At 56.6% G+C, this 27,572-nt stretch overlaps 1 protein-coding gene across 2 annotated transcripts in view; it reads left to right on the top strand.

The window, feature by feature from the left end:
* Nucleotides 1-22,855, top strand: part of SEMA3G (semaphorin 3G) — a 96,192-nt gene extending 73,337 nt beyond the window's left edge. For both annotated transcript variants that reach the window (XM_075939490.2, XM_075939491.2), the window contains exons 8-16: nt 7,110-7,224; nt 7,657-7,726; nt 10,086-10,230; nt 11,715-11,946; nt 17,533-17,624; nt 18,014-18,055; nt 19,207-19,432; nt 19,910-20,049; nt 21,051-22,855. In XM_075939490.2, coding sequence (XP_075795605.2) covers nt 7,110-7,224; nt 7,657-7,726; nt 10,086-10,230; nt 11,715-11,946; nt 17,533-17,624; nt 18,014-18,055; nt 19,207-19,432; nt 19,910-20,049; nt 21,051-21,509 — 1,521 coding nt within the window. In that variant the 3' untranslated portion in view covers nt 21,510-22,855. The remainder of the gene's footprint in view (nt 1-7,109; nt 7,225-7,656; nt 7,727-10,085; nt 10,231-11,714; nt 11,947-17,532; nt 17,625-18,013; nt 18,056-19,206; nt 19,433-19,909; nt 20,050-21,050) is intronic.
* The last annotated feature ends 4,717 nt before the right edge of the window (nt 22,856-27,572 follow it).

Raw genomic sequence — 27,572 nt, 5'->3', positions numbered from 1 at the left:
TGACACCCCAGCAATATCCGTGCCCCAGATGGCCCCGGGCCTCATACACAGGTGGGGGGTCCTAGCACCCAATCCCACCTACCCCAAACAAGTTCTGTCCGGTTCCAAGAAACCAGCCACAGATCCCTGGTCAATTTACCCTCTGGACCTTACCCACAAATCACGCTGGGCCAATCCTTTAGAATCTATATCTAAAGGTTTATTATTACAAGAAAGAAAAGCCTGAGAGTAAGGTTATTAAAGTACAGTACGTTACATGCACCGAATCTCCCAGTCCTCGATGCAGGCTCTAGCAGAGATGTTGCAGCTGCTGGTTAAACGTCCTTATTGCACATCCTACGATCAGGATGGGTTCACAGGTCTTCCGGGCTCTTCAATCCCTGCAGTGCTGCCTCTGGGATGAAGTGCTGAGCTGAGAACAAAATGGCATCGACCACATGGCCTCTTTATACCCCTTCCTGGCCTCTTCCAGTATGTAGCAGGTCACCTGGTCCTCAGCCTCTCTGTCTTCCCTGCTGGCTGCTCTCAGGACAGCCCCCATTCTTTGGGTGTGTCTTTGGCCCATTGAGAACCATTGTTCCACAGGTAATTAGCATGTCCACAGGCTCCACAGGCTCGGCCCTGCCCAATGCTTAACCACATGCAGGGAAATCTTCAGTTTCTACACAGATTACAGATCTACACACACAGACATTATATACTCACATAAACAGTGTACACAGGATCAGAAAACAACAAGCTCCCATTCAATACCCCACATGGCTCCCCCCACACCAATTTCTGGGGCCAACACCCCCACCTAGGGGTGCAGCAGCGATCTGGCTGCTTCCCTCCAATTCAGCAACGTGACACCCCCAACGCAAAATTGATGCAGGAAGTGATGCCAGTAACATCACTGAGGGCATCACAGGCCTCCCCCAACAAAATGGTGGTGTGCCTCAGTTTCCCTTCTTACACAGGACCTTCTGGCTGGAACCCTTTTTGTACTGTAAGAAATTCCAAGACCAGTTACAAGTGTTAACCACGAAATAGCAACATCACAATGTCCCCTTACATACCGTCTGTCGTTTGGTACATCTCCAGACAGATTACATGGTATTTTCATAAGCTCATGCACCCTGTATACCGTTACAATTCTCTGCAACAATAATACATTGGTTACAAGAATTAACATCAGTAACAAAAACACTCCTATACCAGGTGTATACTGAAATTCTCCGTCAGGCCCTTTCTCTGGCCCCACACCATTGCAGTTTTGGCCCTTCAGGTTTAAACTGCAAATCTTCTTGGCCAAAGCAAGTCCTGCCCCTCCCCCTTGTCCTTTGGGCTCCAGGCCTGAAACCTCTGGCCTGACCAAGACAATGGGCTGGCTGGGTGTGACTCCCTGGCTCACAATGGCCCTGGAATTCTCCCCCTTCCCCCACTCAGTGGGGTAACAGCAGTGAGCTGTAGACTCCCAAGTCTCTCCTCTGTCCCTCTCTAACCTCTGTTTCCACATGGAACCAGATATCAACTTCCCTGATTGAGTATGAGTGTCCACAGTATCCAGAGATGGGAGCATAACTGCCATCTCCTGCATCCTAGGGAGAGTGACCACACAGCTGTTCTGCTCTGCATACTTGGCTACCCAGCCCTTCTCCTGAATCTGAGACACTAACTTCCCACTCTCCTCATTCACCTGGGAACAATCCTGTCCCACACACACTGACTTCCCAGCAAGCTGGTCACACACAGTCACTGGGTTAGCAGCCTGCTCCAGTTCTCTGGATGTTCCTGCCTCATCTGGAACAACCCTCAGTCCCTCTGAGACCTCTCCACCACCATCCACACTGGGTTTCCCTAAACCCAAGTCAGTGGAGTCACTGTTAACAGACAAATTCTGTCTGTCAGGCACCAAAACAAGTGCCTCACACAAGAAGCTGCTGCCGTTTACAGGCAGAGCTTTCTCCTGAATGCCTTTTCCAAGCAAGGTCCTGTCACCTCCCTCAGTCACTGCAAACTGTTTGCTACAAGCACTGCCAGGACTCTCCTCCCTATGAGCTTCCTTAAGAAGCAGTTCACCCGTCTCTGGCTCTGCAGCAGCCTTGCCCTGCTGAGCCACAACCAACTCCTCCTGCAATTCCCTTACTCCCTGAGTCATCTCTGGCCCCTCTGGTGGATTCATAGACAATCCCCTCTCAGGCACACAGACAGACCCACAAGAGACAGGGTCAGAAGCACCTTCACTCCCTGTGCAACTCTCTAGATGGCTGTAAACGTCCACACCATCATTAGGCACCAGAGTTAACACACCCTCATTCTCTCCTTGTGCCCGGGCTAAGGGGTCTCCCTGCTCCCACAGAGTCGCTCCCCCCTCTGCCAGCAACACAGCAGCATCAGGCACAATATCAGGGTCACCACTGTCTGGTCTCTGGGGTTCTGGTAAAACACTGACTGACTCTACCTGAGTCACCTCATCCCTCTCCCCAGCAGACACAAACCTTGGGCCACCCCCTTCCTGGGCCTTAGCCATATCCAGACCCAACTCTGGGACAACACCACTGCTCTCAGCCTTCACAGGCTGTGGGGCACTTTCCTCAGACAAAGGAAGAAACTCTTCCCCACACACAGCCAGACCACCAGAGACAGCTTCTCCCTTGTCCCAACACCCCTGGCTAATCTCAGGCATACAGCTAGCCACTGGGACAGCTTCCTTTACTGCCCCCTTGCTACTTCCACCAGCCCAATTGCCAGCTTGCACACACTGTGCTTCTTCGCACAAATCAACTTCAGCTTGTGCAGGTTCAATTCCACAAACCTCACCAGCCACCAACTCCTCAACTAAAACTTCACTCTGGCCAGCCACTCCAGGCTGCCCCAGAGAAACATTTCCCTGATTTCTGGGCTCTTCTTGCCCTGGTTCTGATTCCAGCCTCACCTCTGAGGCATCAGACGGGCCCTCACCCACAGGCTCACATGTAGAGACACTTTCCCCTTGGTTACAGGGAGACTGACCAGCTCCAGGAAACTTTTCATACCCACATGCACCCCCTTCCCAAACCTCCCTGTTAGCTACAGGTAACACACAAGGTTTGCATTCACACATGCTTTGGGGTTGGGTCATCACATCAGCTGGGCAAAATACGTCTGCCATATCATAAGCACACCGCATACCCACAGAGTTATACATTGAACCTTCAGGAGAATACAGTCTCTCTTGTTCTTTTAGTCTCTTAAGCTGGAGGTCAAGTCTAGCATTTTCCTCCCTGGCTAGGGCCATCTTCTTTGCATGCTCTACCTCTTCCCTCCGCTGTCTCTCAGCATATTCTGCCTTTTTCTCCTCAAGTTCCCGATCCATCTCCTTCTGTCTCTTAGCAATTTCTTCATCTGCCTTCTGCCTTCTTTCAGCAGCTTCCTTGGCTTGCTTCTGATCCCTTTCATCCACATCTCTGGTTAGTAACAACACTACCAGATCTAGTTTAGAGGCCCTTTTCCTAAAGGCAATGCCTCTCCCCAAGCACAAATCCTTCAGAGCACTTTTGCTCAGACTCTCATATAATTCCGGGATCATCGCAGCGGCTCTTTAATCAACCAAACTCTCAATACCAAAAATCAAATTTAGACAGCGTGGGGTCCTGATCCCAAAGCTCAATTGACCAAGATCTGTGGATCCTGCCGACTACGCCACTGTGACAGACCAGGCCATGTCTGGGCACAGCTTAGGGCGTCCTCTCAGGGCGAATTGCTCAAATCCGGGGCTCTTTACAGTCCCCCTGACTGGCGACCTCTCCACACAGGCCACAAACCAGTCTCACAGAGCGCTTCAGCTGCCTGCCTGAAGCCTCCCGAGCAAAACCCCTCCGACACCCCAGCAATATCCGTGCCCCAGATGGCCCCGGGCCTCATACACAGGTGGGGGGTCCTAGCACCCAATCCCACCTACCCCAAACAAGTTCTGTCCGGTTCCAAGAAACCAGCCACAGATCCCTGGTCAATTTACCCTCTGGACCTTACCCACAAATCACGCTGGGCCAATCCTTTAGAATCTATATCTAAAGGTTTATTATTACAAGAAAGAAAAGCCTGAGAGTAAGGTTATTAAAGTACAGTACGTTACATGCACCGAATCTCCCAGTCCTCGATGCAGGCTCTAGCAGAGATGTTGCAGCTGCTGGTTAAACGTCCTTATTGCACATCCTACGATCAGGATGGGTTCACAGGTCTTCCGGGCTCTTCAATCCCTGCAGTGCTGCCTCTGGGATGAAGTGCTGAGCTGAGAACAAAATGGCATCGACCACATGGCCTCTTTATACCCCTTCCTGGCCTCTTCCAGTATGTAGCAGGTCACCTGGTCCTCAGCCTCTCTGTCTTCCCTGCTGGCTGCTCTCAGGACAGCCCCCATTCTTTGGGTGTGTCTTTGGCCCATTGAGAACCATTGTTCCACAGGTAATTAGCATGTCCACAGGCTCCACAGGCTCGGCCCTGCCCAATGCTTAACCACATGCAGGGAAATCTTCAGTTTCTACACAGATTACAGATCTACACACACAGACATTATATACTCACATAAACAGTGTACACAGGATCAGAAAACAACAAGCTCCCATTCAATACCCCACATGGCTCCCCCCACACCAATTTCTGGGGCCAACACCCCCACCTAGGGGTGCAGCAGCGATCTGGCTGCTTCCCTCCAATTCAGCAACGTGACACCTAGTTCCCCATCAGGGAAAGATCAGCCCTCCGGCCGAGTGCAAGATGTGCCTGATGCAGCATTAACATTCGTTGCCCTTTGCTTTGGGCATGTTGATACCCACTACTGGGAAGACTCCAGACTCTGATCTCAGCTCTACTAGTGTCAGTCCAGAGCTGCTCCATTAAGTCTAATGGAGTGACTCTGGATTTACAAGTGGGTAACAGATGTAAATCCGGAATCACTCCATTAGACTTTTCCAGTGAGTAGAAGCTTCTCCCATTGGTGCAGTATTCCCTATGTCTCAGCCAAGGCAAGGGGATATGGAAAGCTTTGGCCTGGAAAAGGAGGAAGGCTGAGTTGGCGGGTTGGGGACTACCAAGGCTGAGAATCGGCCCGTATGGGATCAGCTCCCAAACCTGCCATTGACTCATTGTGTGATCTTGGGCAAGTCACATTTTTGCCTCCCGCTACCTGAGGCTTCATTTCTGGGGACCTGACTTTAGAAGAGAACAGCCCAAATGGCCACTGAGTTGGAGTGTCTCCGTGGATCTCCGCTGAGAAGTGGTGAACATGCCGGCGTGGTCTCCAAGGATCTCTGCTGGGGAGCTGTGAGCACACCGGCATGGTCTCCGTGGATCTCAGCTGGGGAGCTGTGAGCACACCGGCATGGTCTCCGTGGATCTCAGCTGGGGAGCCGTGAGTGTGCCGGCGTGGTCTCCGTGGATCTCAGCTGGGGAGCTGTGAGCGTGCCGGCGTGGTCTCTGTGGATCTCAACTGGGGAACTGTGAGCGTGCCGGCGTGGTCTCCGTGGATCTCAGCTGGGGAGCTGTGAGCGTGCCGGCGTGGTCTCTGTGGATCTCAGCTGGGGAGCTGTGAGCGTGCCGGCGTGGTCTCTGTGGATCTCAACTGGGGAACTGTGAGCGTGCCGGCGTGGTCTCCGTGGATCTCAGCTGGGGAGCTGTGAGCGTGCCGGCGTGGTCTCTGTGGATCTCAGCTGGGGAGCCGCGAGCGTGCCGGCGTGGTCTCTGTGGATCTCAACTGGGGAACTGTGAGCATGCCAGCGTGGTCTCCGTGGATCTCAGCTGGGGAGCCGTGAGCGTGCCTGTGACGGACCAGGCCGTGTCTGGGCACAACTGAGGGCGTCCGCTCAGGGCAAATTGCTCAAATCCGGGGCTCCTTACAGTCCCCCTGACTGGCGACCTCTCCAAACAGGCCACAAACCAGTCTCACAGAGCGCTTCAGCTGCCTGCCTGAAGCCTCCCGAGCAAAACCCCTCCGACACCCCAGCAATATCCGTGCCTCAGATGGCCCCGGGCCTCCTACACAGGTGGGGGGTCCTAACACCCAATCCCACCTACCCCGAACAAGTCCTGTCCGGTTCCAAGAAACCAGCCACAGATCCCTGGTCAATTTACCCTCTGGACCTTACCCACAAATCACGCTGGGCCAATCCTTTAGAATCTATATCTAAAGGTTTATTATTACAAGAAAGAAAAGCCTGAGAGTAAGGTTATTAAAGTACAGTACGTTACATGCACCGAATCTCCCAGTCCTCGATGCAGGCTCTAGCAGAGATGTTGCAGCTGCTGGTTTAAAAGTTCTTGTTGCACATCCTACGATCAGGATGGGTTCACAGGTCTTCCGGGCTCTTCAATCCCTGCAGTGCTGCCTCTGGGATGAAGAGCTGAGCTGAGAACAAAATGGCATCGACCACATGGCCTCTTTATACTCCTTCCTGGCCTCTTCTAGTATGTAGCAGGTCACCTGGTCCTCAGCCTCTCTCTATGTTTCCTGCTGGCTGCCCTCAGGTGACAAATCCCATTCTTTGGGTGTGTCCATAGCCTATTGAGAGTCATTGTTCCACTGGGCTTTGCTACTCAGCCTGTCCATAGCCATGCTTAACCACATTCACAGAAATATTCAGCTTCCACACAGATTACAGATTCCTACCTACACACACAGACATTATACACTCACACAAATAGCGTACATAAGATCAACAAACAATAATCTCCCATTCAATACCCCACATGGCTCCCCCCACACTAATTTCTGGGGCCAACACCCCCACCTAGGGGTGCAGCAGCGATTTGGCTGCTTCCCTCCAATTCAGCAACGTGACAGTGCCGACATAGCCTCATTTCCCTGGGGCAGTGGTGGTCTCCGTGGGCCTGAGCAGACACTGAACTGGTCTGGGCAGGTCCCTAGCTGTGCTGGAGCAGTGATTTCCTGGCCAAGTGTGCAGTAATCCAGCTGAGTTGACGGTCATGCAGTATCCTCCATCTCCCACCGTCCCCCGTCAAGCTGCCATGACCTTGCCCCCTCTGGAGGAGCTAGCTCCGTGGCTGCTCATGTGGCTCAAACCTTCTTCGCTCGTGGCCTCCAAACTAAACCTGTTCTCACCTGTGTGCTGTGACATCCCTTCTCCTTCCAGAACGACGCGGGGGGCCAGCGGGTGCTGGTGAACAAGTGGAGCACCTTCAACAAAGCCCGGCTGGTGTGCTCCGTCCCAGGGCCTGATGGGATAGACACCTACTTCGATGAGCTGGGTAAGAGGGCCCTCTGCCTGGAGGTGGGGATCTGGGTTGGGGCCATGGGCTCCTCAGCTGGCCACGTGACAGGGTGGGTGAAATGGGGAAGCCCCGGAGGTGCCGGGTGTGCGAGACGTCGGGTGTGCGCTGACGTGCTGAATGGGGATGAGCTGCTCGGGACCCAGCTGATTGCTTCTGGAGACCAGAGACATTCTCCAGCCCGGCCTTTGGGAGCCTCATGGGGGAGTGGTGCCGGGCACATCACCTCACTGCGTCCCACCCGTCCAGGCGGCAGGGCCAGGGGCCAGGCGTGGCTTGGCGCTGGTGGGGGTAGTTGTGTCCCGTGGGCTGCGCCTCTTGACAAGCCAGTGTGATGCTGAGGTGCTCAGAGGAGATGGCTGTGGAAGGGGGTCGCTGGATGCATGGGGTGACCTGCCTTCTCTTTCGTAGAGGACGTCTTCTTACTGAGGACTAAGGATGGGAAGAGCCCGGAGATCTACGCCCTCTTCAGCACCATCAGGTAACAGCGCCCAGCCCCTCTCCATTTCTGTAACCAGCAACGGGTCTTCTCCTGCCACCCCAAAACGAACAGCAGCCGTTCCAACGCCACCCTTCATTCGGTTCCCACCCCTGCTTTCCCTGGCGCTCAGTATTAGTGTGGTTTGGTATTTACACTTTGGTAGTACGGGGAGGGTCCCTGCCCACCGGGCTGGGTGCTTGAGACGGCGCGTTGGGGGTCCCCCGTCTCCTGCACCCCGAAATGGCACAAACAGACTGCACCAGCCGGTGGAATAGAGGAAGTTTAGTGCCTCTCCAGGATACAGGACAGCACAGATGTAATCTGGTCACAGAGCTGGGCTAGGATGCCTCAGGCCCCCTTGAGATGAGGGGAGACTGGGTCCCTAAACTCCAGCCCCTTTCCCTAGGCTGTCTCCTCCATGCTCACAGACAGCAACTCACCAACACTCTTCCAGCCCTGCCCCCCAGCCAGGGCAGCCTTCCCCCTTCCTTTGTCCCTCTCCATGGGGGGTGTCTGGCCATACCTGTTGAGAGATCCCTTTGCATAGTGACTCATCCTGTTTTGCTGGGTCGTGGTACCCACGGCAGCAGTGGGGGTTACCCCAGAGCCAGCAGCATAGAAACCAGCCAGGTACCCCCACTACGTCACAGTGCTGAACTGAGCAGTTGAAGAAAGTCCCCGCTCCAAAATGCAGATGATCCCAGTGGGAACAGATTGTTTAATACGTGGGAAACGGTAGAGGAGCTGTGCTGCATAAGGTTGCTGAATGATGCACAGGCACTGAGCTGGAGTTGGTGAAGCAAGCGGGCATAAAAGCCATAGCCCCTGAAGTTCCCACAGCAATCTTTGTCCTGGCTACTGACCCACATGAGATATCAAAGGGTGTTTGGAGTCCCTGATCTGAGAATCAAAGAGGCCAGCATCGGGCAGCCAGAAGAGCCGTGTACAGCAAAGCATCTAGGCTGCGACTGGTTTAATTTGGAGCACGAACATGTCTCAAAGCAAACCTGCTTAGGCTTTTACAGCCGGCTTTTTGCCACCCGAAAGTGGCAATCCTGTGGCCACCAGAGATGCAGTTACGATTACTGGAAAGCCAAGGTTCCCACACTGCAGTTTGGGTTTGCAGAAAGGCACCTGGTTTCTTTAGCTAGCTACGGGAATTGACCATTCCCAGCTGTTTTAAATAGCTACGGTTCCCATAGTTTAACCTGTAACATTCATGGCATTTATTGTTTCTAATATGTCTCCGAGGGGGTGCCGTGTTAGTCTGTAACTTTAGAAACAACGAGTTGTCCTCTGGCACCGTAGAGACTAATCAACATATAGAGGATCATGAGCTGTCGTGGGTAAAACCACTTCATCAGATGAGACAACTCACCTGATTGGGAAGTCCGGGTCCCATCTTGTTGGTCAGGCTCTGGATCGTGGATTTCGTGTCAGATTTAGTCATTTTATTCCTTCTTAGGACACCGGTCATGATCAGGAGTGCTGACCAGCACCTGGGGACTAAGGGGTTAACTATGTCTCCTGTCCCTAGCCAGGTATCTGGTCAGCCAACAGCAATGCAGGTAGGGATTTCAAACTGGGACAAAGGAGTTTTTATCTTTCCCTCCTTTGTCTGAAGTCAGAGAGGTTTCTTCCAAGAAAAGACCTCTTTTCATGTGTAAGTTTAGATAGTCCATCAGGATTTTGTTGTCTTCTGGTTTGGGAATTTGGAATTAATGTCTGAGCTGGTGATTGGGTTTCTCTCTTTTGTAATGAAAGCTTTCTAGCCCAGGGACTTTTCCCCTGAGTATTTAAATCAATTGGTGGCCCTTTCCATTTAGCCACTTTATTATGCTTGCAACGGTAGTTTTGTTTTGATAATAAAAGTTTGTTTCTTTTTCTAATTAACCGGTATTGGTTGATTGGTGTGTCCTTGGACTCAGCGCCTAACTGCAAGGGGCAGAGTCCATTGTTGTCGGTGAATCCCCTCTGGTTTTTCCCAACTCCAAGCAAAATGGAGGTTGGGGGCAGAGGGAGAGTTTTACCTGAGGGAGCAGGTTTCCCAAGTGGTCTCTTCCCTGGTTTCCGGGGAAATTACTTGGGTGGTGGCAGCGGATTTCCCAAAATCTGGGTATTAGGCTTTTGGGGGGGGGGGGAGGTTTTGGTACCAAAGCCTGTAGAGACCAGGTTTAGGGGTGGTTTTGCTGGTCCCTACTTCTGCCTGTATTGTGCCAGAGTGGGGAACAGCCTTGACAACACCCCTCCCTTGATTGCCTCCCCCCCCACCCAGCACTGTTATGTGGTGGGGCTTGCTAGTGCGATGTGTCTGTGGCTACCAACGATCCTCACCTGGGACCAACCCCTCTCGTTTCAGCAACGTCTTCCAAGGCTTTGCCGTCTGTGTGTACCGCATGGCAGACATCTGGGAAGTTTTCAACGGGCCCTTTGCCCATAAGGATGGCCCGGATCACCAGTGGGCAGCGTACGAGGGCAAGGTGCCCTACCCCAGGCCAGGCGTGGTAAGCCGCTCGCCCCCTTGGTTTGAAAATGGCTGGAGGAGACCTCTTTTCAGAGAGCTGAGGTCCGTTATTAATCTCGTCTGGCCTCGCCTCTGGTAGTCTCCCCATCGGGGGGGAGGTGGGCTGCCATTTTGCACAGGGCACCAGCGAGGGCGGGCGGTTCTGTCCTGCCATGGACTTTGCAGCAGTGGTTCCCCTGGCAACCATTGCCAACGTTTGTTTGGGAGGTGGGACCTACTTCGGGATTTAATGGAGGCAAATGAACTATTCCTGGGCAGAGCAGGGTCTGTCCTGCTTTCCCATTCAGTGACGCAGCCCTTCCTGGGGGTTTGTCCCCCACCACGAGCTGGCCTGTGATCGGATGGGGAGGAGGAGTTAGCACAGGGAAGCAGATGACACTAAACTAGGGGGAGAGGTAGATACGCTGGAGGGCAGGGATAGGGGCCAGAGTGACCGAGACAGATTAGAAGATTGAGCCAAAAGAAATCTGATGAGGTTCAACAAGGACAAGTGTAGAGTCCTGCACCTGGGATGGAAGAATCCCAAGAACTGCTACAGGCTGGGGACCGACCGGCTAAGCAGCAATTCAGCAGAAAAGGGCCTGGGGATTAGGGTGGATGAGAAGCTGGAGATGAGTCAACAGTGTAGCCAAGAAGGCGAATGGCCCATTGGGGTGCATTAGGAGGAGCATTGCCAGCAGATCCAGAGGTGTGATTATTCCCCTTTATTTGGCTCTGGTGGGGCCACATCTGGAGTGTTGCGTCCAGTTCTGGGCCCCCCACTACAGAAAGGATGTGGACGCATTGGAGAGGGTCCAGCGGAGGGCAACCAAAATGATCGGGGGCTGGAGCACATGACTTACGTGGAGAGACTGAGGGATTTGGGCTTATTTAGTCTGCAGAAGAGAAGAGTGAGGGGGGATTTGAGAGCAGCCTTCAGCTCCCTGCGGGGGGGTTCCAAAGAGGCTGGAGAGAGGCTGTTCTCAGTAGTATCGGATGGCAGAACAAGGAGCAATGGTCTCAAGTTGCAGCGGGGGAGGTCTAGGTTGGATATTAGGAAAAGCTATTTCCCTAGGCAGGTGGGGAAGCCCTGGGCTGGGTTCCCCAGGGAGGGGGAGGCGTCTCCATCCCTAGAGGTGTTTCAGTCCTGGCTTGACCAAGCCCTGGCTGGGATGATGGAGTCGAGGTTGGTCCTGCTTTGGGCAGGAGCTGGACTCGATGCGTCCTGAGGTCTCTGCCAGGCCTAGGAGTAAAAAGGAATGACCCTTCCACCTGGGCTCTCAGCAGGATGGATCTGAGGTCGAGGATGTAGAAGCTCAGACAGCATCATGGAGAAGAGGTTCCCAAGGCCCTTGGTCAGGCGGAGCAGGTGGCTCACAAGCGTGGGGGGGCGGGGGAGGAGGAGGCTGGCTCTCCCACCGCCCTGGCTCAGGGTGCGGAGCAGGAACGCCAGACTGAGCCGCTGTCTCTTCCGCCTCGTGCCAGTGTCCCAGCAAAACCACCAACCAGCCGCGCCGGCAGTACGGCTCCACCAAGGACTACCCCGATGAGGTGCTGCACTTCGCCCGCGCTCACCCGCTGATGTATCGGCCCGTGTACCCGCGCCACCGCCGGCCCGTGCTGGTGAAGACCAACCTGCAGCACCGGCTGCGGCAGATCGTGGTGGACCGGGTGGACGCTGAGGACGGGCAGTACGACGTCATGTTCCTCGGGACAGGTGAGCTGGCGTGCTCAGGACATCACGGTCCTGTGGGCTGGGCATCCAGGTTCCCTGTAAGCTGCGCACCTGCTTGCTTGCACAGCAGTTTTCTGGGCTCTGCTCAGAAGTTCAACACTTTCGTACAGGCAGGGAGCTCAGCTGATTGGCGGGGGGTAGGGACGTCTCTCTGAGCAAGCAGCTGAACAGAGCCAGCTGCCTGCTTGAACAGAGTTGCTCCAGGAGCCAGTAAAAAGGGAGATAAGGAGACAATTAGGGGATGGGAAGGGAGTAAGTAATTGGCTGATGAGGATTCAGAGGGGAGGGGAGTTTCAAGTGCCCCTCTGCAGGAGGAGAGAGAGGCAGAAACTCAGCACTCTCAAGCCTCCTGGGAAGGGGGAGATAAGGGGCTGATTACATGGGGTAGGTGGGGGAAAGAAAGGGTGGCTCTGTGCGGTCAGGTGGAGGCAGGGAGCAGTTTGTTTGGGGTGTCCAACTAGCTGCAGGCCTCTCGGTCTGACTGGGTTGAGGTGGGGAGCAGGCTGCAAGGGAAGCGTGTGTGCTAGGACATTTGCGTGATGGCATTTCAAACACAGTTTGCATAGGTGTTAATGGCTTACGGTAAAGAATAAAATTCTTTTTTTGGGGTGTTGCAGAGATCTAAAACTCCAAACGTAATCATTTAAAAAAAATCTGTTACCAATTAATACATGGAAAATTGTATTGCATTAAGGCCAGATCTTTGCGATTTGGCAGAGTTCTGGCTCTTATGAGTCAGACTTAGCACATGCTAGCTCGAGCTGTTGGAAAGGTTGATACATGTACTCCAAGGATAGTGTTAATTTTCTTTTTTATTTGATTTCATAGCTAATAGTGTGTGCATTGCTCCTCGTTAAATATCCCTTGTTTTAATATATTTCCTTCCACACATATGGAGTGCTTAAAATTGTGTGTGTGTGTGTGTTTTGTGGTGCACATCCCCACGCACACTACCTCAACATTGGCAGTGTGCACAATACATTTCAGCCCGTCCAAAAGAAAATTCAACCTGTCCAAGGATAGAAAATATTAGAGAGAACACAGCCGGGCATTTCCTGCTACATCTTCCTTTGCCCCCTCCCCGGTTCCCCACTTCTGGGCCAGGTGCCTCGGGTCAATTCTGCCGCAGCTCACAGCAGGTCTTTCCAAATACCATGTTGAGTAGGGTGGTTTCAGCCCACCAGGGCTGCCAGCGCTGCTAACCTCGGTGGAGTTGTATCTAGTAGAATAGACCAGCCCCTTGGCCCTCTCCAATCGCTCCCAAGTGCTGCCTTTCCAGTGACAATTCACACGCCTCCACTTCTCGCAGGCTGCAGTCCTGTGACTCTTCCCCCCCCCTGTTTCTCGGAATGGACTTCCCCCAAAAGCAGCGCTCCTGCTGACCAACCTTGGTGTATCTGCAGGGCCAGCTGGCCTTGGCACTTGTAAGAGCTGTGGCCAGCCAGTGGATGGATGCAGGGACTCCAACTTACTTCTTCCCAACGCGGTTTAATGTATTGGTCCATAGGAGCAGCGTTCCCAGAGAACAGGGTTACAGCAACAAGAGGCCTCCATGCCGACATCTGCCCTCACCTTGCCATTTCTCTCGGTGCTTGGCCGGCCTGGGCTGGCCCGTTCTGTTTGGATATTTCATCCCATGAGCTAATCTTCAATTCTGGGAGACTCCAGTGGCACCTTAGGGTATGTCTAGACTACAGGGTTTGGTCAACAAAAGTGGACTGTTGTCGACAAAACTATACCTGCGTCTACACTGCCACTGAGTTCTGTCGACATAATGTCGACAACTCAGCAGTTTTGTGGACGGCAGTAAACCTTGTTCTACGAGGAATAACGCCTTTTGTTGACAGTTCTGTCGACAGAAGGCATTTTTGCAACTACACTGTCCTTTGTGTCTACACTGTCATGCCGACAAAGCAGCTTGCTTTGTCGACAGAACCGGCTGTAGTCTAGACGCGCTTTGTCGACAGAAGCTTTGTCAACAGTATCTGTCGACGGAAGCCTGTAGTCTAGACATACCCTTAGAGACTAGCCAAAATATATAGACTCATGAGCTTCCGTGGGCAAAGCCCACTTCCTCAGATGAGTTGGAGTGGAAACAACAGAACCAGGAGAGACCACAGCTACCCCTCCGAGCAGTTGGGAAACTGCAGGACTGTTTTGGAGGGTTTGCAACTTTAGGCCAGGCCCAGCTGCTCCTAGGCCCTCGCTGTCTTTGGGGGTTCAGTCTTATTCCCTGCAGATACTGCCTCTGTGTTCCCGACCTCCTCCTCACTTCAGGGAGGGTGTCTCCTTGAACCTGGGCAGGCGCCTGCTGGGTTGATATCGATCTAAAAGGCCTAAAGAATGAATGGTGTTTATAAACCGTCACTGTCCAAAATTAAACAGAAGCAGGCGGGTTTGGGATTGTTTTTAAACAGAGCTCTGGGTTTTACTTGGCTACGTGGCCGACATCCCAAAAAATGCCTGCAAGCTGGAAGTTTCTGATTAAACACAAGAAAGAGCCCGGAGTGAACACAAGCAATGATTCCGAAACCGTGGCTGAGCGCAAACCAAACGTAGTCGGACCCGAGCAGTGTCTCTGCTTTTGGAGTCAAACAATCAGGTTGTTCTGAAAATAACAGCCTGTCGTGGATGAAAAGGAGAAAGTTAAAGTTACTCTCAGACACAACGCCTGTAGTCTGGTCAGGGCCAGCTCTGTTGGCTCCTTTTTCCTTGGAGAGGGCAGAGGGAGGGGGATGCTGTTTAGTTACTTTCAGGATTTGATGAAAGGTCGAGAGCAGAGGAAACAAATAATTGGGCACAACGTAACGCAACAAGGCAGGGACGCACAACGGGGTTGTACGTGTCTCTGGGACGCTGGCAGTTCGGTTGTCCTCCCTAACAGGCTGAGGCCTGCGTGTCACGATCATGTGATGACCTTCAGCACTGGTGACAGCAAAGTTCCTTGAAACAAAAGCAAAGCCCAGCTGTGACGTAGTGGGGGTACCTGGCTGGTTTCTATGCTGCTGGCTCTGGGGTAACCCCCACTGGCTGCCGTGGGTACCAGGACCCAGCAAAACAGGATGAGTCACTATGCAAACCAGTATGGCCAGACACCCCCCATGGAGAGGAACAAAGGAAGCTGGAATGCTGCCCTGGCTGGGGGGCAGGGCTGGAAGAGTGTTAGTTAGTTGCTGTCTGTGAGCATGGAGGAGACAGCCTAGGGAGAGGGGCTGGAGTTTAGGGGCCCAGTCTCCCCCCAACTCAAGGGGGCCTGAGGCATCCTAGCCCAGCTCTGTGACCAGATTCCATCTGTGCTGTGCTGTATCCTGGAGAGGCAATAAACTTCCTCTATTCCACCGGCTGGTGCAGTCTGTTTGTGCCATTTCGGGGTGCAGGAGACGGGGGACCCCCAACACGTTGTCACACCAGCCAACCTTCTACCCAGGAAGAGAGCTCGTTAGATGAGTCGAGATGTGTTGCATCAGGGCCAGATTTATGCACAAGCTACGTAAGCTGCTGCTTAAGGCCGGAGATTCCGGAGAGTCTCTGAATACAAAAAAATAAAAGACAAACTTTGATTGTTTGGCTAATGCTCTTAAACGTGGTCTAGCGTAGGGCCGCAGCATGCCTTGCGCTGGCCTTGGTGCCGTGCTGGCAGGTCGGGGCTGAGCAGATGGAAGAAGAGGAGATGGTGCAAGGTGGGAAGGGCGGGGGAGAGCGAACGCTGAACATGTGTCTACACATGTCTCTCTGGAGGGACAGCAGTGACAGACAGTTCATCCCGCCCCTGTTGTTTTGTCCACTAACCCGGCCTAAAGGGCATCCTGCTGATTTTGGTCCATTAACCTCGGTTTGCGCCACTTCCGTTTCACCAAACATGTGCCCAGCAGTCCTTGAACGCTACGAGCCAGCCCTGTCTGCGTGCACTGACCCCGCGCCTGCACCCAGTTCCCTGGCTCTGGTTTAGAGCAGTCGCTGATTACAAGCAGCGTTTCATGGCTCACTTCCAAAACGGCCAAAACGACAGGTGGTGGGAACATCGTAGGGGCTTTGGCTCTTGGATTGTGTCCGCGTCTCCCACGAGGGTACGGTTGGCAGGCCCAACGCTCCCGTGTTGCCACCGTCCGGGCACCTGGGCAGGGAGGGAACACCCAGTCCTTGCCTCGTAAGGGGGGCTGGCTGGCTCGCTGTGCTGCATTCCGGGCCACGAGTGCAACGGCGTGATGACCCGCCCTCCGTGGCAGACACGCAGAGGCGTTTGTGCTAGTCCTCCAGGGGCCAATCCCTCACGCTCTCCACTGCAGGCCTGGCTTGGGGGATGCTTTAGAAATGGCAGGGCCACCTGTTCCGCTAGCCGCCGTGGCACCGAGCAGTGCATGCGGGAGCAGTGGCCGTGGCTGCTGGCTGTGTTCTCTGGGCCAGGCCCTGTGCGGAGGGAAACCCAGCAGCTACTGCCCCACTGGTCCTCCATGCAGCCCCATGGGTGTGTCAGCTGCCCTGATAGGACAGAGGACAGCGTGGTCTAGTCTCTGCCAAAACAGGCTGGGAGCTGGGCTCTATTCTTGGCCCTGCCTCTCGCCTGCTGAGTGACACTGGGTGGCACGTGGCCTCTGTTCCTCAGTTTCCCCATAGAATCATAGAATACTAGGACTGGAAGGGGCCTCAGGAGGCCATCGAGTCCAGTCCCCTCCCCCATGGCAGGACCCAGGACTGTCTAGACCATCCCTGATAGACATTTATCTAACCTACTCTTAAATATCTCCAGAGATGGGGATTCCACAACCTCCCTGGGCAATTTTATTCCGGTGTTTGACCACCCTGACAGTTAGGAACTTTTTCCTAATGTCCAACCTAAACCTCCCTTGCTGCAGTTTAAGCCCATTGCTGCTTGTTCTATCCTCAGAAGCCAAGATGAACAAGTTTTCTCCCTCCTCCTTGTGACACCCTTTCAGGTACCTGAAAACTGCTATCATGTCCCCCCTCAATCTTCTCTTTTCCAAACTAAACAAGCCCAATTCTTTCAGCCTTCCTTCATAGGTCATGTTTGCTGGACCTTTCATCATTCTTGCTGCTCTTCTCTGGATCTTCTCCAATTTCTCCACATCTTTCTTGAAATGTGGTGCCCAGAACTGGACACAATACTCCAACTGAGGCCTAACCAGCGCAGAGTAGAGCGGAAGAATGACTTCTCGTGTCTTGCTCACAACATACCTGTTAATGCCTCCCAGAATCACGTTTGCTTTCTTTGTAACAGCATCACACTGCTGACTCATGTTCAGCTTGTGGTCTGCTACAACCCCCAGATCCCTTTCTGCCGTGCTCCTTCCTAGACAGTCGCTTCTCAGTCTGTATGTGTGAGACTGATTGTTCCTTCCTTCCATCTCCCCACATGTGCCAAGATGAGTAGGAGAAAGGGGCTATGGTGTGACTGGTGGTGTGTGTCTGGATGGTGAAGAGCTTAGCTTGGGCTGCAGGTTGTGCACAAGCCCTGTCGGGTTCCCGCAGGAATGGTCTCCCTCCGCCAGCGATGGCTGGGGTACCATGGTGAAGGACTCGTGCCAATGACCTTGTTCTCTGCCCATCCAGATGCCGGCTCCGTGCTGAAGGTCCTAGCCCTTCAGAAAGGAACCGCCGCGGCAGCTGAAGAAGTCATTCTGGAGGAGCTGCAGGTGTTTAAGGTGAGGTCGGCGGCTTCTCGTGTGCAGGCCTCTTTGCACGTGGTGTGTCGGAGTGTGCTGTGCACGGGGGGGAGGGGTGCAATCGGTGATATGCCTGCAGCGTGCATGTACGAGCCGTGCAAAGTAGGTGCCCATGTGTGCAGGACAGCTTCCTCCCTGGCACCGCCCCGTGTGTGTGACTGTGTGTGCGGCACGTGGCCAATTGCCGTCTGTTTGGGGAAGCGTGTGTGCTTGTGAGCTGCGCATGCGGATGTCGAGCGCCTCTCCTGCCAGCACAGGGACAGGACTCGCAATGTGAAGAGGCTACAGGCCAGGCATGGACTTTGTGAAGACAGGGGCGGGTGGTTTCTGTGCTGGGTCCGAGCTGATGCTGTCTTTCCCTGCCCCAGGTCCCCACACCCATCACCGAGCTGGAAATCTCTGTCAAACGAGTGAGTAGCCCTTTCTCGGTGGGACACAGGCAGAACCCAGCCTGGCCAGTAGTCGGGTTTGACACACAGAGCTGTGCAGAGACACTGGGGGGGGGGGGGAGAGGGAGCTACAGCGGGGGGAGGAGAGGCCAGTATTTAAACGCCAGAAGACCTGGCCTGGGCGGCTCCCGGCAGTCTCACAACTCGGAAGACGCCTTGGAAGACCACTCCACAACTTAACACAGACTCTCCTGAAATTCATCTCCGCTCTGGGCTGCCCTCTTCCCCATCCCTCCTGTCCCGTCCTCTCTGCCAGGTGAAATTCTGCTCCTCCCCCACCCCTGTCCGGAGTAGTTATTTCTACTTGGAAATGAGCCCTGGAGTTGAGGGGCAGGGCAGCTCTTCCTTCTATCCGTGTGTCCTTTGATGACGCTGCCTGGCTGCTTACCACCCCCATGCCCGGCTCTGCTGAGGGGCTTCCCGCCTGCCCTGTCCCCCACCCCAAAGCTATGCCACTGCCCCCCTCCCTGTCATTACAGCTTCCAAACTTGGCCTCCCCACACCGCTCTGCTGTGCCCGGCTTGGCGAGGCCTTGCTATTAGGGTTGCCAGATGGTTTAACAAAAAATACCGAACACCTCCTCTCCCCCCCTAAAAAAAACCCACAGAGAAAAAACTCAGTTGAGAGGAAAAAAAAAAAAGGGCGGGAGACCAAAGCTGTTGAGCAAAAAGAAAGAAAGAAAAGAGGGAGACCAAGGTTAAGCAAAAAAAAAAAAGGGGGGGAGAGGTGCACGCTCCTCACTGCGAGGCGGCTACCGTCTGAGGGAAACAGGAAATAGCGGACATTTCACGTGTCCGATATTTTCTGGGTTTTTTTACCAGACGGGACCCGAATAACGGACAGTGCGGGCGACAACCGGACACCTGGCCGCCCTATTTCCCATGGCACCTCAGGCTCGGTCTGCAATAACCAGCCTTTCCTGCCCGGTCCGCCTGCCTGGCGGCTGCAGAGACTAGGCGGGGCTGCAGGTCGCTGTTACGTGGCCCTGGGCAGGCTTCGACCCCTGGCTCCCGCCGCTGTTCAGCTCAGTCCCGTTGCCATGGGACCCTCGTGGAGCTGTGCGCAGACCCCCCCCCATGCTAATTGCCGCCCTGTTCCCGTTTCTCCCACAGCAAATGCTCTACGTGGGCTCTCGGGCAGGGGTGGCCCAGGTGAAGCTGCACCAGTGTGAGACCTACGGCGTGGCCTGTGCCGAGTGCTGCCTGGCCCGGGATCCCTACTGCGCCTGGGACGGCGTCTCCTGCGCCAGGTACCAAGCGTCCGGCAAGCGCCGCTTCCGCCGCCAGGACGTCCGCACCGGGAACCCCATGCACCAGTGTCTGGACCAGAACCTGACCGGTAAGGGGCCCACGCGCTCCGCCCGGCTCAGAGGGGCCATCTTCTCTCAAGCAGCCGGCCGGCCGGGGGCACAGAGGCCTTGAGGAGGCTAGGCAGGCAGGCCTCCCCTGTCCACGTGGACAGGCCGTTGCTTCTCTGGGGTCACGGCAAGGCCGGGCGGGGTCGCTTTTCGGCACCCGGGCCTGGCTGAGACATCCCGCACTCAAGGCCAGTCGGAGGCCCCGCACGTGAGCCCTGCGGTTACAGCCCACGGTTCTCTTCGCCAGCTGTCCCTGGGACGCTGTGCCACGTGGCAATGGGGGGGGGCAGGGCGCCGACTGGGGACTAGCCACCCCTTCCCCACAGAGCAATTCCAGTCGGACGCCCCCTGCCAGCGGCACTGGGGCCTTCCCCCCGAGGGGAGTCAGGGCTGTCCCTCGGGGCGGGGCAGGGGGCGGCCCGGCTGCCCACTCCACGGGGGTGTCTGTGTTCCACCAGTGGACGATTTCGACAGCGCCGAGGAGAAGGTGGTGTACGGGACGGAGCTCAACAGCACCTTCCTGGAGTGCGTCCCCAAGTCGCCTCAGGCCACCGTGCACTGGTTCCTGCAGCGGCCCCATGACGAGCGCAGGGATGAGGTGAGTCGGCCTCCCCTCCCACCCCCATCAGCCTGCCCCACACCCATTGCCAGCAGCCTGCAGTCCAACAAGCCGGGTGCTCCCCGCCTTTGGCATCCCGGTCAGCGAGCGGCTGAGGGCGATGGAGCGGTTCTCTTCCTGCCGTGTTCTCACGGTCCGTGCGCGGGGCTGGGAGGCGCCGGAGCGCGCGGTCTGTGTGGGGCCGACCACTCTCCACACCTCAAGCTCCCCCCGCCCCGAGGCAGCCTGGGGGGCCTCCGCAGTGAACGTTACAGTCGCTCTGCGGTGGTTCCCTTGGCTGGGTCGCCCCATGGAGCCGCCTTTGTTCTGGGGACAGTTCTCCGCAGGTCCCCCACAGAGGGCTGTCTGGGAAGTGGGATATGGGATTATGTGGTTCGGTGGCCGGAGCTTTCATGGCGTGAGGTGGGATATGGGGTTATGTGGCTTAGTGGCTGGGAGGGCGATATGGGATTACGTGCCTCGAGCTGGCATGGGAAGGGATTATGTGGCTCGGTGTCTGGAGCTGGCAAGGTGGCTATGGGATTCTTTGGCTCAGTGGCCAGGAGGGGGATTTGGGATTATGTGGCCCGGTGGCTGGGAGCACGATTTGGGATTACATGGCTCAATGGCTGGGAGGTGGGATATGGGATTATGTGGCTCAGTGGCTAGAGCTGGCATGGTGAGAGGGGGATATGGGATTACTTGTCTTGGTGGCCGGGAGGGGGATTTGGGATTATGTGGCTCAGTGGCCGGGAGCAAGATTTGGGATTACGTGGCTCAATGTCCAAGAGTGGGATTTGGGATTACGTGGCTCAATGTCCAAGAGTGGGATTTGGGATTACGTGGCTCAATGCCCAGGAAGGGGATTTGGGATTATGTGGCTTGGTGGCTGGGAGGGGGACATAAAATTGTGTGGCTCAGTGGCCGGGAAGGGGATTTGGGATTACGTGGTTTAGTGGTCAGAGCTGTTCCCACGGCTGACTGCCCTGTGCCTCTTGCAGGTGAAGACGGACGAGCGGATCCTGAAGACGGAGCAGGGGCTGCTGTTCCGGACGCTGTACCGCCCGGACGCCGGCACCTATTACTGCAAGAGCCTGGAGCACGGCTTCGCCCAGACGGTCACCAAGATCACGCTGGAAGTGCTTGAGAGCGAGCAGCTGGAGCACATCTTCCAGCGGGAGCGGGAGGAGGAGCTCTCTCGCCCCCCCTGCCTGGTGCCGGAGCCCCGCCCGCTGCCAGGGCACAGGGCCTGGTTCAAGGACATCATGCACCTGATTGGCTATGCCAACCTGCCCCGGGTGGAGGAGTACTGCCAGCGGGTGTGGTGCGGCAACCCGCTGCGCCGCAAAGCCAAGCCCCCCAAGAGCAAAAACGCGCTGAGCGGTGTGGACGCCGGCAAGAAAGGGAGGGCCAAGCTGCAGGAGAAGAACCGGCTGCCCAGGCAGGCCGTGGCCACGTAGAGACTCAAGGGAGGGGGGACACGAGTGGGGAGGAGCGACCGTCCTGGAACTACTCCCTCCCTTTAAGGGAGAGCCCAGCCGGTGAGGAACAGTGTCCAGGGTGTCCTTACAATGGCACCTGCCAAGCCAGGAGCGGCCTCCCCGGGAGGCATCGGGCAGCTCTTGAGTCCAGCCCCGGAGACGGCCCGGGCAGCTCCCCTGCCCCACCGGAGCACCCCTCTCCCATGTCTCCCCCGGCGGGTGCCTTGTGTCCAGCCAGCCTGCGGGCACACAGAACGGTCGCGGTGACACAGCCTTGGAGGGCTCACAACCGTCCGTAGGAGCCTCGCAGCTCACCAGAGCAGCAGGGGAGACGGAGAGACCGGTTTGCCGGAGCCGGCTGCGTCACCGATGGGAGGGAAGGAAAAGGTGGGTTGGATGGGGGGGCGTCTCCCAGGACCGGAGCAGCCAGGTTGAGTGTCCGGGGAATGGGAGTGCAGCTGGTTCCTGGACCCCCAGCGAGGGCCACGATCAACTGTTCAGTAAGATGCTGCCTCCTGCACTAGCTGTCCCCCGTGGCACCAGTGGAGCCAGCCAGCGGGAGAGAGGGGCCCAGATAGGGACAGAACTGTCACCAGAGTAGAGTCGGACGTTCTCTATCTCCCCCGACGCTGACACAGAGCAGTAGTTAGAAAGGGGGCCTGGCTCGTGGTTTTGCATGTGGCCTCAGGCTGTCAGGAATGTCCTTGGTTACAGAACACAGCCCATGGCAATGTTCACGTGGCCACGGAACCCTGCTGCTCGATATCATGGCAACATTCACCCAGCCGTGGAATCCTCCACCCGCTCGGCGTCGTGGCAACATTCACCTGGCCACGGAACCCTGCTGCTCAGTGTCATGGCAACATTCACCCAGCCATTGAATCCCCTGCCAGCTCAGCATCATGGCAACATTCACCCGGCCACGGAACCCTACTGCTCGGTATCATGGCAACATTCACCCAGCCATGGAATCCCCCACCCACTTGGTGTCGTGGTAATATTCACCCGGCCACGGAACCCTGCTACTCGGTATCATGGCAACATTCACCCAGCCATGGAATCTTCCGCCTGCTCGGTGTCATGGCAATGTTCGCCTGGCCACAGAACCCTGTTGCTCGGTCTCATGGCAACATTGCCCCAGCCCCGGAACAGTCAGGAACGAGTGACTTCACGGAGCTAGTGATCTAGACCTGAAAGGCTCCGTCTTTCCCTGCAGATCCCCAGAGCTAGGCGAGCCCCTCGGCAGACCCGGTATCCACGGACTGCTGATGAAATCCATCTGTTTTCGGAACAAATAAACCAGCCGTTGCTGTGGCAGCGCAGGCCGGGAGAGTCTCTGGCCTCTGTGTCTGCCGAGTGGGGTTGGCTGCTGAGATGCTGAACGTGGTCTCGGTGAGCGATGTCGGGAATTAAGATTTGCTTCCTAGGTGCAGGTCCTGCTGTGCTCTGAAGTGGGCGGCGTTTTCCAGAAGCGTGCTAGAGCAATGGGTGTGTCCGGTGACTAGCAAAAGCCCAGGCATGCGGGTTTGATCCCTGCTACGTATTGATTGATTTATCGGGGGACTTCCCTCTAGGATTAGTCCTTCAGGGCTCTCTGTAATCTCCTACCAGATCAGGCTGCTTACCCCCAAGCCCATTGCGGATACAGCCTCAACGAGAGAGGGCACCCAGTGATCAGTATTGTAACAATCTGGCTCCTACCGATCGCGGGTTGTCCCTTGCTAGCTGGGAATTGTAGGGTCAGATCTCGGCTGCCGCTTAGGAATCCACGCAACCTGCCCCAGCCACTTTGGGACACCGCCAAGTAGGCAGTTAGAGCCTTCGGATTTTCTGCTTGGCCCTGTGCCAGTTAGCCATCTGGGGGCTGCTCTGATTTCCACCTTCTTGACAGCCCCTTCAGAGAGACTGTTGGCCAGCCAAGAATAGCCAGAGCACTTCAGCCATGTGCCTATGCTGGGGAGGAGCGGCATCAGAGTGGCCTATGCTGCCTTAATACCAACTATGTGCGTCTGCCAGGCCAGACGTAATAGGGATGAGAACAGGCAAGACTTTGTCCTGAAATGTGTGTCCTAGGGCCTATACCGCTGAGTGCTACTGGAGATTCTCCAGGAGTGCAATGACAGGAGAGCCTGAAGTGAGACAACTCTGTTCCCAAAACAGCTCAGCCCTGCTGTGACACGGATTTGTGGCAGCACCGAGAACTGACGCGCCCAGAGGAAATGCCCTCTTGCCCTGTTTTCTAAGGCCAGGTTGTGCACCCTTCGTGCCAGCACTTACACCCTTCCTGCATGGGTGCTGGCAGGGGCGTACGCGCGGCCCAGGGTGACTGAACGAGGAAGGGCACTCTCATCTGGCTTGGGGTACCCACTGTCCTGCCATGGTACCCAGAAGGCCACGGAATGGACCATTGCTCATTCTGTGCTGGCAGATTACCTTCCCCATACTCTTGGCTCCTGGCTGTCACTTTGAGGGTTCCCCCCCCCCCCCCCGCGTGTGAAAGACTGGCTTTCCTCCAGCTGCCCTGGCGGATCAGAGACAGAACCAAGCGCTGGTGAGACTGATTCCTAGTTACACCCAGCGAGCCAGCGCCCGGGTGGCTTTGCTCTGCAGGAAAGCACCGAGACCACAGGGGAAAACGTGAGCCGCTGGGGCGGGGCGGAGGGCAGGCTGAGCAGGTTCCACAGAACCTGAAGGCTCCCCTCCGATCTACCAAGCAAGCCTTTCTGGGCTACGCGGGCTGGACTCTAGCCCTGGTCCGCCCTCTGCCACTGACTCACTGCGTGGCCTTGGGGGAATCACTCCTGGAGCTGCTCTGGGTCTCAGTTTCCCCACGTGTAAAATGAAACTGACCTAGCCCTGGGCTAACTTCCTTATGGCTAAGCACCAGCATGGGGTGGAAGGATCAGAAAGCCTGTATCCAGGTGCTGCTTTGCAGAGCACTGTAAGACGGGAATGTAGCGGTAGTGTGGTGTGTATTATCCGGCATGCCCTCTCCCTCCGGCCTCTGCAGGGGGGCGGATCAAAGATCTTTGCTGGCGCTAGCTGCTTCCTATGAGTAACTGGCTGGCCGTCAGCTAGGGCTTTGAGAAGCGGCCCTGTAGCCTGGTGCAGGGGAGGGGAGAGAGTCCAGCGGTCGGCCGGCTTGGGTGCAGCTCCGCGGTGTTTATTTTTGGCAAGCGCTATGATGATCAAAGTGAGCAGGAAAAGGAGTAACATAAACAGGCCTGTCCGGGCGGGGGGGCAGCCAGCAGTGTGCTGTGCGTGGTGGAGTCTTTGACCCCTGGAGAGCGTTGTTGCCTGTATGGTGGTAGGATCCCAGTCATGGATCAGGTGCTGTACAAAACAACCGGAGAACCCTGCTGCAGGAAGCTTCCAATCAAAGGCAAGGGTGTAGAAAACCAACCAATCGGAACTCTCTGGTCAGTCCTACAGTCTTGTGGGCTCAATTCCTGGCTATAGATAGGCGCCACCCCCTCATTAGCATAACCCCACCCAGAGACGGGAGAGACAGGCTGGCTGTGAGGGAGAAGGCAGCCTTGGCCCAGGTAAGCCTTTTAAATCCCCCTTCCCAAAGGAACAGTGATGTATGATAGGCACCTAACAGCTGTCACTGTGGCCATTTGTACTTTAATGGTAAGTCTGGGAGCTAAGGGAGAATCTCTGTTAGCAGTGTGGGGCCTATGACACACAGCTGAGCCGTTCTCGTTCAGTCCCATAGAGGTGGCTGAACGGGTTTTTAGTAGGCTCAGAAATCTGCATGGCCATACCCCCGTCTCCCTGCAGCGAGGGCCGGGGGTGGTAAGAGGACAGATCTTATCCCCAGGACTGTTCTCTCTTCTCACCTCGTTTCCTGAGAGCAGTGCCTGGTCCCCCGCCCGTGGACGTAGCTGTCAGGTGACTTTCCACACTGTCTGATCGCTGGGCCCCAACTCGCCTGCCTTCCAAATCTGAGCAGCTCCCCCCACGCCCATAGGCAGACGGCCCCATTGCGGCCGGGTTTCATTAGCAGGGACAGATGGAGCCTGGGACAGGGCCGGGGGCCAGAATCAGTGACCATCTAATGCTGGCCGGGACTGGCCCTGTCCCATCCCCTGACTTGTCCCGTGGGATCTGCCTTGGCTCTCCCGTCCTCGCCCTCCCCCAGCTGCTGCCTGGGTCTCTGCGCTGCACAAGCTGATGCTGCGTGTGACGGGCTCCGGGTCAGTGGCCTCCCGAGTCCCTTTAAAGCCGCCGCCAAAGCGCCCGGTCACAGATTTCCCAGGGTGTCCGCCGTGGCTCTGAAGCGGCGTCCAAATCGCCGCCTCCTGGCGCCGGCCCAGCTCCGCAGCTGGGATCCTACACGGAGCAGGCGGGCCGGCTCCAGCTTGGAACTAGCGCCCGCCCCCCGCCCGCGGTGCTGAAACCCTGGGGGCTATGCCTGGCTGGGGGCTCGCCTCAGGCCTGGCCCTTGTGCCCCACGCCGGGGCAGGGAGAGTGACCCGTCAGGGAGAGGTGGTGCCCGCTTGGCGAGGGCTGCCCATCGGAATGCCAGCGACTTAGGAGCTGGGCCGCTGCTGAGCTGATAGGACGGCGAGGGAACTGGGTGCTCCTACTGCTGAAGACACGGCTCCTAGCACCCCGGGGTGGGAGACAGGCCCCGGGCCCACCCCCCCTTCACACTTCAGCAGGCCCTGGTGTGCTGGAATGAGGCGGGGGGTCCGGGCCGGGCAGCGGGCCTGATGCTCTGGCTCTGTGTCCGTGTATTACAGCGATGCTCTACCGCTAGCCTTGCCCCCCAGCGCTGTACTCCCGCCCTGCTTGGGTGGGGCTCTTGCTGTTTCTGGAAGTAAAGGGGCCCTTGAGTGCTGGCAGATCAGAGGTGGGCAAAACTCGGGGCTGGCGCGGAGACCCGGCCGGGGCAGGGCTGAGCCGCGAGAAGCGACGGGGCTGACAGGTGGGGAATTGGACACGTTCCCACGGCTCCCTGGCAGGCCCCCCCCACTCTAGAGGAGGGCAGGGCTGTCCGAGAGCGGGGCCCATGGGCCATGGCAGCGGGGCAGCCACCCCCAGCCCAGGCGCACCGGCCTGGAGCAGTTTCTCCAGGCCTCAGGCGGAGGGAATGCGGTTCTGTAGCAGCCAGCAGCGGCTGCTTGGCCCTGGGGTCCAGCATGAGCTCACTCGCTGCGTGAACTCCCCAAGGCCGATAGCATCTCGTTCCTTCCTGCAGCCCCTGGCCCCACACAATAGCGTGGCCTGCTGGGACTGAGAGAGGGGAAAGGGATCCCACGCCGAAGCACGGCTGGGTTGAGCAGAAACCCCAGCCAGCGGGCGGGGGGCGACTCCGAGCCGCTCCCCTGCCAGGCAGCACAATGAGGAATTGTTCCCGGTTCCTTGGGGTTTCACAGGCGGGAGGATCCGTCCAAGGCTGGAGAAAAACCCACACGCGCTGGGAGGGATGGGTCTGTTTGGCAGGCGTCCTTTCATGTGTGCTGGCAGGAGAGGAAGCGAGCGCCAGCCTGGGCCGGCCTGGCACGCAGACCAAAGCCTGCCCCCCTGCCCTGGGCGATGCTAAGCCAAGGGCCTGGGCCAGGTCGCCCTACCGGAGCTAGCGCAGCTGCCTAAGCGGGGTTCCCTTTGGTGCGGGGAGCCCGGGGTCGGGGGGAGCCAGCCACGCAGGGGGCAGAGCTGGGGCCTGTGTCCTCGGCTGAGGCTTGGCTGCTGGACTGGTGCCGTGGGGGCAGCCCTGCTCACGTTGACGGTGCGGCCCAGCTCCGAGGGGACCTCAGCTGGTGCTAGACTCGCAGTCCAGGCCCCCCTCCCCGAGCTGTGCTCCGCACGGGAGGGGACAGCTCCGGGGCTGCTCCATCAAGCCGCACCCTCCATGCCAATCTTGGGAGCAGGCCAGGGCGGGGAGCAGCTGTCTATCTTGGAGACGGAGTTGGAGGAGGAATCCCAGCTCCTCCAAGGCTCTGGTCTCTTCAGCCCTCAGCTCTTCTCCTGGGCCGTCTTGCAAAGAGGAGCCTTCCCTAAGGAGCCAGGCCGTGGCAGCCCCTCCTGCTGCAG

This window comes from Pelodiscus sinensis, chromosome 11 (assembly GCF_052426305.1).
Source record: "Pelodiscus sinensis isolate ZL-2025 chromosome 11, ASM5242630v1, whole genome shotgun sequence".
NCBI classification, from domain to species: Eukaryota; Metazoa; Chordata; order Testudines; family Trionychidae; genus Pelodiscus; species Pelodiscus sinensis.
The sequence above is the reverse complement of the archived record's forward strand: the minus strand, read 5'-3'. Positions and strand labels throughout refer to the sequence as shown.